The sequence below is a fragment of the Protopterus annectens genome, chromosome 7.part0 (assembly GCF_019279795.1).
Source record: "Protopterus annectens isolate FY-2018-M chromosome 7.part0, PAN1.0, whole genome shotgun sequence".
NCBI classification, from domain to species: domain Eukaryota; kingdom Metazoa; phylum Chordata; order Ceratodontiformes; family Protopteridae; genus Protopterus; species Protopterus annectens.
In genome coordinates this window covers 1,597,167,227-1,597,185,914 of record NC_056739.1, presented here as the reverse complement: position 1 = coordinate 1,597,185,914, position 18,688 = coordinate 1,597,167,227, and the positions used below count along the sequence as shown (strand labels likewise).

The following is an 18,688-nucleotide window of genomic DNA, read 5'->3' as shown; positions in this document are numbered from 1 at the left end:
AGGGACAATTGCAGTCCACACAGACAACATGTCTGTAGTTTGGTATATCAACAAACAGGGCGAAACCAAGTCCTACCCCTTGTGTCGAGAAGCGCTCAGACTATGGCAATGGGCGATCTCCTCTCATCGGTTTCTGGTAGCAACGCATATCCCTGGGAAAACCAACATTGTAGCGGACAGATTGAGCAGAGCTATTCTCATGCCTCACGAGTGGTCTCTCAAGCAATCTATAGCGGAAGAGATTTTTCTGGAATGGGGTCGTCCATGTTGCGATCTTTTTGCTACTCCCCAAAACAGCAAATGCCCAAACTTCTTCAGCCTCTTCCCTCTATCAGGCCATCCCTCAAGAGACGCTCTGACCCAGGATTGGCCCCAGGGACTTCTTTATGCCTTCCTCCATTTCCTCTGATCCTCAGGTGATCCAGAAAGCTATCGTTTGAGAGCCAAATTGATTCTCATTGCCCCTTACTGGCCTCGACAAGTTTGGTTCCCGTTCCTCCATCATCACCTTTTGGTGCAGCCGTGGCATCTGGACCCAGTGCCAGATCTTCTGATTCACCAATCGGGTCAGCTGCACCAGTCAATCCCTTCTCTCAACCTCACAGCATGGTTGCTCCACTTCCTTCCTTAGCCAGGCTTCCTTTGATCTCTAACCCAGTTAGAGACATCATAGTAGCTTCGCTAAAATCCTCTACCAGGAGGATTTATACAAGCAAATGGAAACGTTTCTCTTATTGGGCTAAGGCCCAGAATATTGATCCTTTTACTGCCCCTGTTCAGGCAGTCCTGGACTTCTTAGCAGAGATTTTGCTCCTCTTCTTCCACAGTCAGAGTTCAATTGGCTGCTATTTCCAATTTTCATGTCGGGATAGCAGATCATAATATTATGTCCCATAGGCTCTGCAGGGCCTTCTTGAAAGGAATTTTCCTACTAAAGCCTCCAATCAGGAATCCTCCTCCTCAGTGGGATCTAAATTTAGTGCTGACATCCTTGATTCTTCCCCTTGAGCCAGCTGTTTCTTGTTCCCTGAAATATCTTTCTTGGAAAACTTTATTCCTAGTGGCTATTACATCTGCCAGGAGGGTGTCTGAACTTCATGCTCTTTCGGTTCGACCCCCCTATTTGGTTTTTCACAAAGACAGAGTATCTTTGAGAACTAACCCAACCTTTTTACCTAAGGTCGCTTCAAAGAACAATTTGAATCAATCCATTGATCTCCCTGTATTTTTCTCTATTCAGATAGAGCTGAACAAAAGCTACATTATCTTGATGTCCACCGTCAACTTAGATATTATTTGGACAGAACAAAAAAATTTAGAAAATCTGATCAACTTTGTTTCCTATGCGGATAATAAAAAAGGCCTTCCTGTTTCTAAAGTGACCTTGTCCAGATGGCTTTCTTCGGTCATCTCTGAAATTTATACTCAGGGAAAACAGCTGTGCTCAAAACCTAAAGCACATTCAACTAGGAGCTTAGCTACTTCTACAGCTTTTCAAGCTAGACTTCCTTTGGACACTATTTGTGCAGCGCCACTTGGGCGACTCCTCACACTTTTGTTTCCCATTACAAATTGGACGTGGCCTCCAGGGACAGAGCCAGTTTTGGCTCTACAGTCCTCAAGAGTTTGTTCCATTGAGCCACCCAGGATAGAGGTGCTAGGGGCGGTCCCATCAAGCAAGAATGAAGGCGAGATTGACAACTTAACATTAAGAAGTTATGTACCTACCATAACGTTCCATGTTAGTTGTCTTCTCGCCTTCTTTCTCGACCCTCCCTCCTTCCCTGGCCTGGACAGACCTTGTTATCAGAAACTGTTATGCTGAAGACCATTCAGACCTGGTCCTTCTTCCATCTGTAAGTTTTCTTTCTTCCTTTGGGAAGTATTTTATGCTTGGTGCTATTGCCCTTTGTCAGCAAACGAGATCTGGGTACTTACCGCCTTGCATCATGGGATATGGGGCTGCCTCGAGCTGGTAAAAGTGACTCTCGATTTTAGCAAGTGCCGAGTCGGAGCCGAGGGATTGGCTCCGAACCCATCAAGCAAGAAAGAAGGCGAGAGAAGACAACTAACATGGAACGTTATGGTAGGTACATAACTTCTTATTTTTTGCAGACAGCTGGCTCACCATCACAAAAGACAAATGGGTTCTAAACATTGTTTACCAAGGATACAGATTCCACTTTCATACCTTACCAAGGATCAAAAGAATGCCAAACCTGCCACCAAATCAATGGGCAGAGGCACAAAAAAAATTACAGCTGTCATGAACATGAAAGACATTCAACAGGTACCTGCACAGGAGCAAGGGCACGGATTTTACTCAAGACTCTTCCTACTCCCAAGAAAGGACAAAGCATGGAGACCCATTCTGGATCTTTCAGTTCTGAACACCTATCTGCAAGTACCAAAATTCAAGATGCTAACACTACAGCAGCTTCTTCCCATGCTGGGCAAGAATGCTTGGCTAGTCACTTTGGACCTCAAGGAGGCATACTGCATGTCCCTATCAGACAAAATTTTCAGAATATATCTCTGCTTTTATTGCAGGTTCAACGCATTATCAATTCTCTGCACTGCCCTTTGGCTTATCTACTGCGCCCAGGGTCTGCACAAAATGCCTGGCACCAGTAATTGCATACTGCAGACAAAGAGGAATTCAAATATACCCATACCTGGACGACTGCCTTATTCAAGCAGAAAGCAAGGACATTCTTTTAAAGCATCTGGCATTTGTCAAACACCTTCTAAGTTGCCTAGGGTACACAGTAAATGAAAAGAAATCAAAACTAGTACCCTCACAAAACATAATATTCCTGGGTGCCAGCTTGAATACAACGGCCCAGATGGCTTTCCTCACGCCAGACAAGCAATGACAGCCGTTTCAATATTTCAAAATAATGGCAACAAAGACCCAACTCCCTGCAAGAAAAATTCTGCAGGCCTTGGGATTCATGGCATCGTGCGTTCTTCTAATACCATTTGCAAAACTGCATATGAGGAAATTACAATGGTACCTGAAAAGTGTATGGACTCAGCACAGCCACAGCTTGGAAACAATGATACCACTCATTCCCTGCCTTCAACAGGAATTTCTATGGTGGGCACAGGCATGTCACCTCAACAAAGGTCAGCCTTTCACCTTACCCACAGCCAGGCAAACTATGACAACAGATGCATTGGACTATGCCTGGGGAGCACACATGGCAAGGCAGTGCATTCAGGGCAAATGGACTACAGATCAGAGACACCTGCATATCAATCAAAAAGAAATGCTAGTAGTGCAGAATGCCCTAACAGCTTTCAAGGACCTTCTACACCCAGGACAACTACTAATAAAGACGGACAATACCACAGTTATGTGGTACATAAACAAGCAAGGGGGCACATATTCCTACCCTCTATGCAGGCAAGCAATGACCTTGTGGAACACTGCACTCTTACCAGGTTCAATTACAAGCACAATTCCTGCCAGGAAAGAAAAACACATTGGCAGACGACCTAAGCAGAAACATCATGGATCCACACGAATGGAAACTAGATCCACAAGTATTTGCAATGATAGTTCAAAAATGGGGACGCCCAGACATAGATCTGTTTGCAAGCCCCCACAACCACCAACTTCAAAAATTTTGCACAAGGCCATTCCATCCACTAGTTTGGAAAGTGGACGCCCTCTCATTCAGTTGGAAAACATTAACAGTTTATGCCTTCCCTCCACTGCCTCTTCTAGCAAAGGTACTGCTGAAAGTCAGATTAGAGAGGCCACAAATGATACTTGTTGCACCAGACTGGCCATGCCAACATTGGTATCCAATTTTAAGGAATATGGCCCACGGCCCACCATGGATTTTTCCACAAATTCCTCACCTGCTCACCCACGAGACCATCAGATTCTACACAGCCAACTCAAGAATTTAAACCTGGCTGCATGGCAAATTACTTAAACAACCAACCAACACCTTTATCCAAAGCTGTTATGGACGTCATTGTGGAGGCCAGGAGGCCCAGCACCAGGAAAACCTATTCAGACAAATGGAAAAATTTTGCGCCTGGAAAAAAATGCTTAAACCCCCTTGATCCAAGCATCCCTTAGATTCTACAATATTTGACTGAGATGTTACACAAAGGACTTTCCTTTTCATCTATTAAGATCCACGCCTTAGCAAGCACGGATCCTCCTTTATTTTCACATCCACTCCTAAGACAGTTCCTTAGAGGGGCTAAGAACTTATGACCACCAAGGAGAGCTCCAACACCTACTTGGGATCTCAGCTTTGTTCTGGAAAAGCTTGCACTGCCGCCCTTTGAACCAGCTTTTTCAGCTGATTTAAAATTTCTTTCATGGAAAACTGCCCTACTACTAGCAATAACCTCAGCTAGAAAAGTCCCAGAGCTACAGGCACTAATGGCAGTGGAACCTTTCATCATTTTTCATCAAGATAGAGTCTCTCTACAAACTAATCCTTCCTTTATGCCAAAGGTGGTATCCAGTGTGGCCCTAAACAAAACCATTCACTTGCCCACCTTCTTCCCAAATCCGAAGAACAAAGTAGAAAGACTACTGCACTCTTTGGACATTCAAAGGCAATTACGTTACTACTTGGATAAAACCTAAAGCTTTCAGAAAAACTGACCAGCTTTTTGTAGCCTATGCTACAGGATCACAAGGAAAAGCTATCTCAAAACAGACCATTTCAAAATGTATAGGACATTGCATACGTTTCTGCTACACACATCATGGGAAACTAGTACCTGCTAACATTAGGTCCCACTCCACCAGGGCTACAGCTACATCAGCAGCCTTTCTCAGGGGAGTGCCAACCAAGGACATTCTGGAAGCTGCTACTTGGAGTTCAGTGCACACCTTCACCAAACACTATCACTTACCTCTTTACTCTAAGACTAGAGCTGGTTTTGCCACTGCAGTTTTGCAGGGCCTACTAGCTTCTTCTAACCCTGTTTGATTCTACCTCCCATCCATAGCTTTGGGATTCAACCCAAGTGTGATGACTGCAGCAGGGTAACACGATGAACATAGTACAGTTTTGTACCTACCATAAATGTAGATGTTAGAGTGTTCACCCTGCTGCAGTCCAAGTTACCCTCCCTCCATCCCCTCTGAACTAGCTGAACTTATCTCTACCACTTCTTCCTATACTACCTCTGTGGTGTATTTGCTTGTGCCTAAGGGTTTTGTTTGATTTTTATATAACCATATATATTTTGCCTACCTATTTGGGGGCACCTGACATTTGGGGCAAGAAAAACTGAAGAAAATGGCGTCAGATGCCTCTTAAATACCCCTGGCACGCTGACATCAGGGAAGAAGCGACAGCAACCGACGCCGGACCAAGACTTTTGAATTCAGGCCGACTGCGGGACCACCTGACAGCAGGATAACCCAAGTGTGATGACTGCAGCAGGGTGAGCACTCGAACATCTACATTTATGGTAGGTACAAAACTGTACTTTCTGTATATTTAGTGCCATTGTGCTGCAACTCAGAGCAGATCTGAGTGTTGCCATTGAGATTCTTGATATAGCAATAGAATGCTTTGTGATTGTCTTTAGAATCAGTGTCGATTTTGTTTTCATAACTAGCTTTGGAAGATTTTATAAGGGATTTCAGCTTCTTACTGAGGCTGACCTGGGAGTCCCTCCAATCATGGGATTGTACTCTTTTTTTTGCAACAGTTTCTTTCTTCTGTTGTTGAGTTTGTTTATGGCAGCGGACCACCAGATTGGCTTCCTTTTTTTGGAGGATAGCATCTTGGTTCTGTTAGGGATAGAATGATCCATGCACTTGTGTAAGTGCTTATAAAGTGCATTTGTGTAGGATTCAGCAGTCGTACCTCTATTGTCCGTCTGCATGGGTGTCGTGAAGTTTGCCACTTCTGTCTTAAGAAGCGTGAAGTTGGCTTTGGAGAAATTTTTTTACGGCGGTTTCCCTAATGGGGGGTGGGATGTGGATGTCTAGGGTGATTAGCTTGTGGTCGGATCTGACCAACGAGAAATTGACCTCTGGTGTGGAACACTGGTCGCCCATGTTGGTAATGACCAGGTCTAGGATATTGCTGCCCCTGGTGTGGGTGTGGATCCAAGGCATTGGAATTCATGAATTCCAGAAAACGTTGAGCAAAAGAGTTAGTACATGAGTAGTTTTTCCAGTTAATGGTGCAATAGTTGAAATCGCCCATTATTAAGGTGTTGGGTTGTACCCTAATATTTTCCAGTGTAACAAGAAATGAGGAGTGGGAATCCTGGGGCATGGTGGGGGATCTGTAGCAAGTTACAATTTGGAGTGTGGTCTTGCCCAGAGTTAGTTGCACTTGGATAATTTCGGATGCATTATGCTGAGCAACTAGGCTGGAGGTGTGGATATCCTTAATGAATATGGACATTCCTCTGCCTTTAGTGTTTCAGTCCAGGTTAGGTGGCCGAAAGGTGTGATATGAGTTATAGCCTGGTAATGCAGGGGTGCTCTCTGGAGTCTTGAACCAGGTCTCTGTCACTGCACAGATGTCTATGTTCTCTATTTTAATGAGTGCCTCGAGTGAATGCATTTTGAGGTTTAGACCTCTAGCATTGAGTAGCATTATCCTCAGATTTTGCTTGCTTGTACCTGTCAACGTGGTGAATTATTTCATGTTATGGAATTGTGCAATTGTTGTGACTAAATTCACTTTTGTAAAGTGTTGCCACGGAACCTATTTTTAAACTGCAGTGCAGTAATTTTACTAATTATCTAATCATGTCATTTTGTGGAGTTTTTTTCTCCCCAGGCGACCACTGAAAGTGGACACTGCCTAGTCAGGCTTTCCCAGCCAACAAAAACAGATAGTTACATAGAAAGATTTCCTTGATATGGATTAATTCAAGGATGGCTTTTATGCAAACTGCATCTCTCAACAGTAATGGATAAACCCATATTGATACTGTATCATATTTCTTTACAGGTCTAGTCCCCCCAGCAGTTGGTCTGTGACCTGTTTCATGTGGCCTGCTTTTATCACATTAAAAGGAGGTTTGTGCAGTTATTATTCTGGTTAGAGCAACTAGAGTAGTAAAGAAAGGAATTTGGCCTCGTTAAGAAGGAAGAAGAAATGATGAGAGATTTTTATCATGAGCTTCAGACCATAGGGTTATTTGTTTAGTCATCAGTCTCTTATTATTGGACAATTTTTTACTAGTGTAGCAAGCAGTTTAGGTACAGTAAAATTAAAGCAACACTGTGGTGTTTATTTCAGTCGAATCTCCTCTAACTGTAGCCAGAGCCTCTTTTCAGGGATAAAGCAGACTATTCACCGTCATCCAGCGGGAATAGCTACAGGGGCCATAGAGGCATTCCTGAAGAGTTTTCTGCTTTAGATGCACCTTAGTTGAAGTAGATTTCAAGGAGCTACTCGCTATAGCTTGATGTAGTCCTGAATGCTGTCAGGGTGGTAATAAGTGTGAGTAGTGATTAACCCATAGCATTTCACCAAGAAAATCTGAATGTTTTTACAAAGTATGTTGAGATAAATTTGAACAGTAAAAGCAGTTGTCATTCGCATTTCGAGTCAGCAACCAAAATAAAATGTTAGTTAAGGACTGACCAAATGTTTTCAATTGAACAGTGCTCTTTTAAATGAGACCATTGTAATGTTGTATTTCAGCTTCATTGTTTTAATATTTGTAAAATGGTGCCCCCCTCCCCATCAGGTTTTAAACCTACTAATGTACTTCACATGGGTTCCTGCCACACCTGCCATACAGGGGGCCTCACTTCCTACTTCCATGCTTAATATAACTGCTCCATGGTTACAAGACCTTGGATTAAGTTGTAATGGTAGGTTTGAGCCCACTTGATGAAGTGGGCATATGATACTGGGCATGATCAGCTAAATGAATGCCCCTTAATTCCTGTGTTAGATAGCTGTAATTCTAATGATTTATTTTAAAAATGTCTGCTTGGTGAGCTACCCGTATCCATTTTATTTAGAATGATGTAGACGTGTGCACTTTAGCAGTTTAATTTAAAAATATAAGTCAGAGATACATAATGGGGTATACAGAAAAGCAGAAATTGTAGCTTATGATTTAGGATAGGTAATAGAAGAGTGGGCGCAATGGTTAATGGTCCTTATCTTCCACTAAGTTCTTTCTGTTCTGCATTCAAGGTGAACCGTTCTCACAGTGGATGGTGCTCAAGTGTTAGTCTTCTCTGAGGACGCAGGTTATACAAGGCTTCCTTTGGTTTAGTTATTGTTTACAAAAGGTTAGAAGATTATTGCTTGTCTGTACTCTAGTGTTATCTTTTACACCAGACTGCAGAGTCACAGTAACAAGCTGTACTGGAGACTGTTCTAAAGGCCAGAGCCTCAGTTATAAGGGCAAATAGAGTCCCATTTTCTTGAACTAGCAACATTGGAAATAGGTTGATGTGAGTGACTGGCTCCACAGTTTTAGCATGGATTTTATTTTTCTAAGTCACATTTTCCCATGGGCTAGCAGTAAACTTCAGCAAGTAAGCAACATCATACAGAGTGTCATGTTTTATGTAAATGGGATTAAAACTGGCCTGTTTTGGTCAGTACACTATACTAGTTAACAGACAATGTATTGGAACTCAGGAACTGGACTCAATTGTTTGTTTAATATGCTGTATACTCCTTGTTGTGGAGATGCAGTAGTATAGTAACTAGCATTGTTGTTTCATAGTAGGAGGTTTTCTGGTTTGATTCTCAGCTGGGGTGCCTTCTGTGTGTAGTTTGCATGTCCTCCCTGTGCTTGCATGAATTTTCTGCAGGCACTCCCCATTCCTCGACCTTCCAAAGATATGTAGTAAGGAAATTGTCTCTAAGTGTACATGCAGGGGCAGTGTGAGTGTGTGGGTGTGTGTTACGAAAGGGAGGCCTGGTAATCTGCTTACATTCCCTACCAGCTTATTAAACTCCGTTGATGGTGGTAGCTGTTCACAAGATCACCATTTCATGAAGCATAAGTAGATTCTGCTTGAACATGTAAGAGAAAGCAACTGCCTATAAGCAAACAAATGAGCAAATGTTCGCAAGCAGTTGCACTGGATACTCGGACAGAAAGCCCCTGCCAAACACACAAATGAATGTGCAAGGGCATTTATAAGCTTTTAGAAGTACTGTGGGAATATGTAAATTTCCCTTAAAAGGGATAAATGTTCCGTCTGATTTAGAAAGGCTTATCACGTTCCTTTGGAGGCTTAGAGAGCTAAAGCACTGTCTACACCCCAGGCGACCCTGGTTCTTATAGCGACTCTGACATCTGACAAACTGGCAGGGAGGGCTGGACATTACCGTCCCTGGTAGATGAATGGTTCCTTGGGTGTCTCCTGTGATGATCGCTAGTTGAAACTGGAGCTGCCATGCTAGGATGCTTGTGCCAGGGGGGAATTACGGTGTGGAAAAGGATGATTATGTCCGGGAGGCGGGGGCAGCATGCTGCATATCCTCTTTGCACACCCACCCCTCAGACTTGCCACAAAGTGACCAAAGGGAGGGAGGAAGTAATAATTCAGCCTAATTCAAAAGCTCAAGAGCTTCCACTGGCTCAAGGCTATACCCTATCCCATGATGCTCAGGGAAGATTACTCAGATCTCGTTTGCCACTCAAGCAGATCAGTTGACTTCTGACTGGCTCTTGGCTAAGTTATAGTGTTATCTTATATATTTTTTCCTTTGTTTTATATTTTCTGACTAAATATAAGAATTTTTTGGTATTAGCAGGCTGATAGTTACATTCTTGACTGTTTTTTTCCCTGTCTTTGCTCACTTTCTGTTTAATTTTATAGCTGTCACCTTTTAGGGCACACCAAAGAATTTTTGCATGTGACAATATTTTTGCACAGCTCCTTTTGAACAGGACATGCATTTCTGGCTATTTTAAAAATATTAATATTGTATATGTGTGGGAACTATCCTAGGTTTACCATTTTATAGGTACTGGATCATTAGGCTTTATTTATTGAAATATGCATCTTTGTGTATGACTTGTTTATATAAATCCTTTCAAGAGTGATTTTTGATTTAGTACAATCACCCCACATTCTGTGGCAGCTGGTATTTGACATTACATGCACTGGAGTAGTAAAATTAAAAGCTAATTTTTTATTAGTGTCATCCCATGTATCTTTGAGCACTATTTCTTCATGTGCCGCATATGTGCAAGCAGAACTGACATAAAGGCCTGCTCCTTTGGCTTATTAATCATGGTATACAAAATCAATTGAAGCTAGTTCCTTAACTTACACAGCCCTCAGAGTTGGATGAATACCTTCATGTTTGCTTCTTCATGGTCATCATTACTGATTTGTACTTCTATTAATTTACTGTGATAGAGGCTGGCTCTGTATTTTTTATTTGCTTGTTGTCAGTATTTGGTCAAGTGCAGGATTTATGTCAGCAGCATTTGAGTTTTGAAACCCCAAGTCATATAACTTGGCTGTTGACTTGATGGAAAAGGTTCCAGCATGTATCTTTTCATTTTACTGCTTCTCCCTTAAGATATTGTCTGGGCTGCTACCACAGTATGCAAGAGACTGCCCTCAGCTGTAGTCAAAAATCCAACAACAGTCCAGCTTTCCAGACAGGGCAAGCATTTGGACAACTGAAGTCAGATGTCAAGATGTCTTTTGTTTGATTTTCCTCTAACCTGCATTACGCCTGTTAAACTTAATATAACCTTGTCATGACCATCTTGCACAACTGATGGCCACACTATAGTGTAACAGCCCACTGAGTATCATGGGTTGTGAGAAAATTAAAAAAAAAATGCTTAATATAGGTTTTTTTTCAACAGGCTATTCAGGTTGTAGAGATGCAGAGAAACCGATTGCGAGATGACATCAAGGAATGCAAATTTCGGGAAGCTCGCCTACTACAAGATTACACTGAGCTTGAGGAAGAGAACATATCCCTTCAGAAACAAGTATCTGTCCTAAAACAAAATCAGGTAGGGAGAGCATGACCATGCAGCTTTTTTTCATAGTAAGCTTAGAAGGTAATTTATATATCCTGTTGACTTTGCTTAGCAGAGTTGTGCTGACTGTAAGATAAATCTTCATGCACTTCCTTTCAACAGATTCCAGAAACAGTTCAGAAGTCTTTTACTTGGAAGCTTGGATAGAGTTTTATAGAAAGCAGTTATTTTTCATACTTTTACTATTTTTTTAATTTATTTAAACCATAAATAGTTTCCTAGTTTTATCTTTTAATATTTCCTGATATATTCTTTTTCAGCTGTTCCAATTTCTGTTTATTTGAATGCGATATGACCTAAGCATGACTTTGTTGCCTCATATAGCAATGCAGAGTACAGATGTGCTCAACATTATAGTACATGCTGTTTTGAACTGAATGATTTTCCAGCATTTAGCAAATCTGAAGAGGAAATGCACTGACATCTGTTAAAGAGCTAACAGACAGTCCGAATGTAAAACATTTGTTAGGCATTCATTGTGTCTTCAGGAAACTCTGGCAAGAAGAATTTGATTTTCATGGTTTGCGTTTTCATTAAAATGAATATTGGTTTGAGTGTCTGTTTATAAGACTTTGGCTTGAAAGGATGCATTGTCTGCATGATAAGTACAACAGAAAGATGGAAACAAGTGGTATGAAGGACCATAAGGGTCAGTTTCTTAGCACAGGGGGATAAAGCCCTGACTGCAGCCTAGGTGGCTTGAGAGTACCTAATGACCCAGGTGCTGGTGGAGCCAGTGAGGGATGGTGTACATCAGCAGCTGGCACCATACCTCAGTCCGGAATCATCAAAAATCTGGACAAAGACCCATGAAAAATAGGTACAACTGGCCAAAAATCTGGACACTGATCAGCATAAAAATTGCATACATAATTATGTAACCCCACCCACTCGGTGAAATTGTGGGATACCAACATTCAAAACGCAAATTGAAGAACAGGCAAAATATTAAACAACACAAAATATAACCAGAATAGTAGTGTTTTATTTATATTAACATTTAAACTTCTATCAAACTTTGAACTTGTATAAAACTGAAATGCAGTTTTCTTTTATATACTAATTTCAAATAACACCACTAAATGTAACAATATTACAAAATATTAACTAATTATCCAGCCTCCAACCGCCTGTCCACCAGTAAAAAACATTTTAGACAATTATGTTCCTAGTTAGTCAGTGCAATCCAGTTACCAAAAACCCCTGTCTGTCTACAAACCTAGCAAAACTGCTGGGCATTGTCTGTACTTGTACAAGCCTGCCAAGGTCTGGAACACCTTACCTGTATCCATCTGGTCTGTACCCCCTCCTTTCTTTCAAAACCTCTCTGAAAGACTTCCTAGCAAAAATCTGGCTTTGTTCTTGTTCAAAACCAGGATAAGCTCTATCCCTAAATGTGAACGAGTATCTTTTCATTCCTTATATCTCCTTACTCACCCTTCTTTACTTCCTTCCTTCCATTATCTTCCCTGACTTTCTCTATAAATGTAGCATAAGCCTGTTTTTCCCCTCACTTCATATTGCAATTCCTGTTTGTATTAGACTAACTTACCTTTAAGTTCTCTACAAACTGTCTAAAATTTCTGAAAATATTAAACGATTGTCATATAACTTCTATTGATTCTTAACCAGTGTATTTATAGCATGTGTAATTTGTTATAATTATTTAAACTGCAGATGTTTTGTTTTATATTTGTAGATTGTAAAATTATTGTTCTTAAAATGTTTTGTAATAATTTGGAGCTTTTCTTCTCGGGCCTTTGCTGAAAATGGGTTTCTACCCAGTCAGACTTTGCCAGAAATCAAATATCAGTAAATGAATAAATATATTAATAAATAAATATCTTTCAGAAAAAAGCAAGCTAACACAAAACATGTTATTCTAACAACATTCTAAGTTTCTAAGAACAATATTTAAGTCTGTCCCTATTTTGGAGTCCTTTCCCCCCATTATTTAAGGCTTTATCCAGATTTCTTGTGTTAGGAAGTTGAAAGGTATAATAGTGGTCTGAGGAACCAGCTTGGCCATAGCAGAGTCTCTCACCTGCATCTAAGGCAAATTACCAGCCTGCAGTGGTAGCAAACAGCTTTATTGAGTTATCATTTAAGACACAGGCAAAGATACATTTATATAACAAAAAAAAAAAACGTGAGTTACTTCTACTAGCTAAGAATTATGAGTAATGATCTTTGAGATGTAACAAAATATTTATTGACAGTTACTCAGATAAATGTGTGCCTGCGCAGCACTAAATACTCCAAAATATTGTTTCTTTGTGGTCTGAACCGCAACACTTCCCATGCACTGGCATATTGTATTTATTTGAAGTTGTTGTTCACAATAAATAAAGAGCTGGTTTCCTGATAGGATGAATTTGCACAGAAATGCCTCCTGCTGCAATAAAATGGCAAAATTTGCCACCAGTCTCTCTTTCATAGGACCTAGCATTGTCATAGCTTAAAGCAGTTAAACTGGCTTGAACTGCACAACTACGTAACATACTCACAACCAGCTACAGCACACAAATTCATATTACTTACAAATAAGTCAAATAATATTGTAGGAGACTTGCTCTACTCCCAGTATGTTGCTAAACTCTGGAATAGTATCCCCACACAAAAAACTCTCCGACAAACTCGATAATTTGAAACCACTGCTTAAACAACATCTTAACCAATCCAGGTCCTGTACATGCTCATCACAAGGTTAAGACTTTGTGTTCACTGGACGATACTCTCCAAATACATACTGTCAGCCTGTCATTGAAATAACAAAACAATTTTTATACATATGATGTACAGTTAACAACAGTACTACTGGTATCTTGGTTGTTGTCAATCTGGGCATCCACGCCAAATGTACTTGCGTTGCTATTAACAATTATGTTAGAAGAGCGATTGTCTATTGTGCCTGATGGCACTTTATTACCTCTGAAGGACACAGTGTTGGTAGCGTCTGAATTAGACGTATTGTTGTCTCGAGTGGGTATAGACAATGCATTAGCTGTAGTGGGTGTAATGTCTCTCATGTCTCCTGCAGCATTAAATTCAGTGGTAGCCCTGTTAGTCCTGGGCCAAGTAAAGATATTACCCAATTTGAAATCAGTAATATCTCGTTGTAGTTTATTCTTTTTCTGTGAGAGAAGCCTTCTCTCATACTGATAAACATTGTCTAAGGTAATATTAAGGCTTTCATCCAGTAAAAGACCGGAGAAGCGTTCACAAAGTCCCACATGTTGTTCATTAACTTTTAACCTTAATGCCTCTTCAATAGGTGTAAAGAAATCATTGAGAAGCTGCATATATTTCAAACTTACTTCAAGGTTTAGTTGCTGCCATCGACATAGCAGCTCAGGATATGTTGTTCCAGTTGTCGGCATTTTCAGTACGCGTAGACCCCTAGGAACTACTCGTTTCTGAATGCATACTTCAAAATGCATACGCTGGTACTGGAGGCGTTTCAATTTTAATAAATCCATTTCTAGTGTATCCAAAACAGTCAATAATTCTTCTTTGTTGAGCACGGTTTCTGGAGCGTCACCAATAATGCCATTATCCTCATAGAGTGTAAGAGGATTGATACGTTCACGCAGACACTCAGCGAAACGCTGAGATGTAGATCTAGTCGCAGTGGTTGTGTCATCAGATCTTCTGATGACGTACGGTAGTTCCAACGCATCTTGTAAGCTTTCAGCCATGTTTCCGCAAAAACAGTCAATGCAGATAAATGAATTAAATGGAACGAAAGCGGAATAAACAACTCCTTTGCAACACCACTTTGGAAAATCTGAGAGTAGAAGAAAAGAGTTAACGGTCCTACTTTTCCAAAGTGGTGTTGCAAAGGAGTTGTTTATTCCGCTTTAATTCATTTATCTTTGACTGTTTTCTTGAACATGGCTGAAAGCTACAAGGCGTTAACTACTATGCGTCATCAGAAGATCTGATGACACAACCACTGCATTCAGATCTACTCAGCGTTTGCGCGTGAACGATCAATCCTCTTACACTCTATGAGAATGGCAATATTGGTGATGCTCCAGAAACCGTGCTCAACAAAGAATTATTGACTGTTTTGATACAGAAATGGATTTATTAAATTGAGCCTCCAGCGTATGCATTTTGAAGTATGCATTCAGAGCGAGTAGTTCCTAGGTACGCCACTGAAAATGCCGACAACTGGAACAACATATCTGAGCTGCTATGTCGATGGCAGCAACTAACAGTAAGTTTGAAATATATGCAGCTTCTCAATGATTTCTACTATTGAAGAGGCATGGTTAAAAGTTAATGAACTGTGACTTTGTGAACGCTTCTCCATTCTTTTACTGGATGAAAGCAATATTACCTTAGACCATGTTTATCGGTATGAAGAAGGCTTCACAGAAAGAATAAACTACAACGAGATATTACTGATTTCAAGGGTAATATCTTTTGGCCGGACTAACAGGGCTACCACTGAATTATGCTGCAGGAGACATGGAGACATATTACACCACTGCTAATGCATTGTCTATACCACTCGGACAACAATACGCCTAATTCAGACGCTACCAACTGTGTCCTTCAGAGGCAAGTGCCATCAGGCACAATAGACAATCGCTCTTCTAACATAATTGTTAATAGCAACGCAAGTACATTTGGCGTGGATGCCCAGATTGACAACAACCAAGATACCAGTAGTACTGTTGTTAACTGTACATCAGATGTAATTATTGTATCTCACAACTCAGATAGGTCTCCCAATTTTTATACATAACTGCTGCTTAAACAGTCCACTAAATTGCACATAGATTTTCTCTTTATTAACTTCCATCTCTGTAAAATCTTAGAATGTATACATGTAACTACTGTTTGTATATAGATGTAAATAGAAATGTAACCACTCTGTGTTTAACTGGAATTTGGTATAATGCAATGTAAGCAAATGGAGCATGTTAAGTTGTCTATCTCGCCTTCATTCTTGCTGGATGGGTTCAGAGCCGACCTCGGCTCCGACTCGGCCACTCTAAAAGCTCGAGAGTTGGTTCCACCGGCTCGAGGCTCCCCTTATATCCCACAATGCTAGGCGTGAGTTACCTCAGATCTCGTTTGCCGCTACAGCGATCGAGGTGTTTGGTTTCTACCGGCTTCTTGGTGAGTTATTGTAGAGTAAAATTTAGTCTACTTAAACCCCTTTAGTTTAATTCTTAACAGTTGTTTCCCTTAGTTTAGTGGATTTTGTCCCTTTTCTCTTCTCTTATCCCCTTTTCCACAAGAACTTATAAGTTCTTCCCTCGGCCTTTGGGCCTTTTCCATCCCCTAGTGGTGTGTGTGTGATTTTCTCAGGAATTTAAAACTTTGATAGTGAGTTTTATTTTTGAGTTTAAACTTGTATAGGTGTAATCAGTGTGTCTGACTGTGTGTGTGTGGTTACACTTCCTTCTATAATGTCTAAAGACTCAAAGGTCTCAGGCTTCAAGAAGTGTGACTCGTGCTGTCAGAAAATGTCTCTGACAGGCGGTCACACTTCTTCTGTCTACTGCCTGGGACCTTTACACCTGCAGGACTCTTGCTGTATGCCACGGCTTCAGCCCCAGAGTCCTGCAGGAAAGAAAAAACAAACTTATTTTGAGAGGTTTACTCAAGCCTGAGGGTTCCCTTACTGTTTCTTCGGGAAAACCCTCCAAGGCTTCTAGGTCCTCGGCTCCAGCTTCTGAGCCGAGGCCTAAGGCTCAAACCTCCGTCTACATCGGCTCCGGCTGGAGCCGATGAGTCTCAGACTGCAGTTTCTGTGGGTTCCTCGGCTCCGGCTGGAGCAGAGGTATTGGAAATTCCTGTGTCGGTTCCGACCAGACCTTCGGAACCGACATCTAGAAAGAGGTCCAGGTCACCGTCCCTTGGCTCCGTTCATTCGGCTCCAGCATCTCCCTGCTGTCTGAGCGGAGCCATAGATCTCACTCCTCTAGGTCATCGAGGCTTTCGGACCATGACCTTCAGAGGGTAGTGAGTCGACTTCTTAAGTCGAGGCACTGGCCCAAATGCTTCAGAGCCCGACTCATCAGTCGATGCCTGACCCTGTCCCTCATTATGTTCCTCCTCCGACTCCGTTGAGCTCGGGCAGGCGTTGAACTGAGACTGTGGTAGCGTCGGAGCCGATACAAATGTCTTCGGCTCCATCGTCGGCTCGATTTCTTCCTTAGAAGAATCTCGGCGCCGGACTTCCCTCGTCGGCTCCGAGGGGTGAGTGGCATCGGACCCTTGTCCGACCCGCTCTCCTCTCGGGCTTGCGCTAGTGAGTTCGGCTCCGACATCGCCTCGGAGCCATCACTGTCGGTGCCGAGAGGTTTTAGCTTTCGGGCGGGGACCTCTGGCTCTGCCTGACAGGGGTGCGTTCGAGGTCATGCGGTGTGTGTTGGAACCTGGTTCAACTCCACAGTCGGCTCCGTCCGCCCCTCCCTCTCCGGTGCCTCAGGTCAAGTCGACTCACTCCCTCATCCCAGACCGCAGAGAGCCAGCCCCTCAGGAATCCCCTGTGGGGATCTCATCCTCTTCCGAGCCCTCTCCTGAATTGGCAGAAGAGCCCCCTCGGAAGAGAAAGTGTAAGAGGAAACACATAGACTCACCTGAGTCCGTCACCTCTGACACGGATTTAGAGGATTCCGAGGGTTCCCCCCGTTCCCCTTCTGAAGATGTCTCATTTGCAGACATTCTAGAAATCCTTAAGCAGAGGGGAAATTGGCCAGCCCTCAACCCTTCGGAGGATGAATCTGTGTACCTTGAGGCGTTTGGCTCTCGCCCTTCCACCTCCTGGGTGTCTCCCCTTGACCCCCTCATGCAGGTGGTAGCAAAAAAGGCATGGACGGCTCCTGACTCAGTGGACCCCACTCCCAGGAGACCCTCAAAATTTATCATGGCACCAGCGGATAAACAATTTTTGACCAAGGGAGTTTCTGTGGATGCTATGGTGGTTGCTGCTGCCACTAAGAAGGAACTAGCTGATCCTTCAGTGCCTGTCCATCCACCTAATAAGGAATCTAGGTCTATGGACAGGTACGGGAAGCGGATGTTCTCATCAGCGACCTTTGCAATCGTTAAGCTGAACTACCTATGCCATTTTACTCGTCTTCAAAGAGACTTGATCAAAGAAGCGAGTGACATGTTGAAGGATCCTACAGCTGCGGGTTTTCAGGACAAGATGAACACTCAGCTGGCTACCCTGAACTCCATAGCTAACTCCTCCATCGCCTCCTTTGGTATGCAGCTGATGGAGCGAGCAGGGCCACAGGGACAGGTGTAGCCTTACGCAGGCATGCCTGGATGCGGCTATGCAACTGCGGACCCCTTTAAAAGCGTCTTTCACTAATTCCCGTTTGATGGATCATCTCTTTTGGTCCTCAAGTGAAAGAAACCTTGACTAGGTGCGAGACGGATGGCAAGACTCTTTCTGCCGTCGAGTCCGTTTTCTACTCCTTCTAGGCCTTACCCCAAAGGCCAGAAAAGTGGGAAAATCTGGTTCCATAAGCAATCTCAAGGGACTTAGCCTGGCGACAGAGTCGGTTCCCGCCAGAGGCAGAGGGGAACAACAATGGTAGGCGATAAGCCCTAGAGGCAGGGGTCCGCAGAACCAGGGCAATCGAGAAGCCTTCTCTGATAAGCCCTTTCAGCATCCCTGAGGTGTTGCCCGACTGCCCACCTTGAGGCAGTCGGGAAGATG

General features: G+C 42.5%; 1 protein-coding gene across 3 annotated transcripts in view; it reads left to right on the top strand.

Annotated features, from left to right (window-relative positions):
* The window catches only part of BICD2 (BICD cargo adaptor 2), a 1,042,429-nt gene that overhangs the window by 696,459 nt on the left and 327,282 nt on the right, over positions 1–18,688 (top strand). For all 3 annotated transcript variants that reach the window (XM_044078150.1, XM_044078149.1, XM_044078151.1), the window contains exon 3: positions 10,816–10,968. In XM_044078150.1, the coding sequence (XP_043934085.1) occupies positions 10,816–10,968 (153 nt within the window). The remainder of the gene's footprint in view (positions 1–10,815; positions 10,969–18,688) is intronic.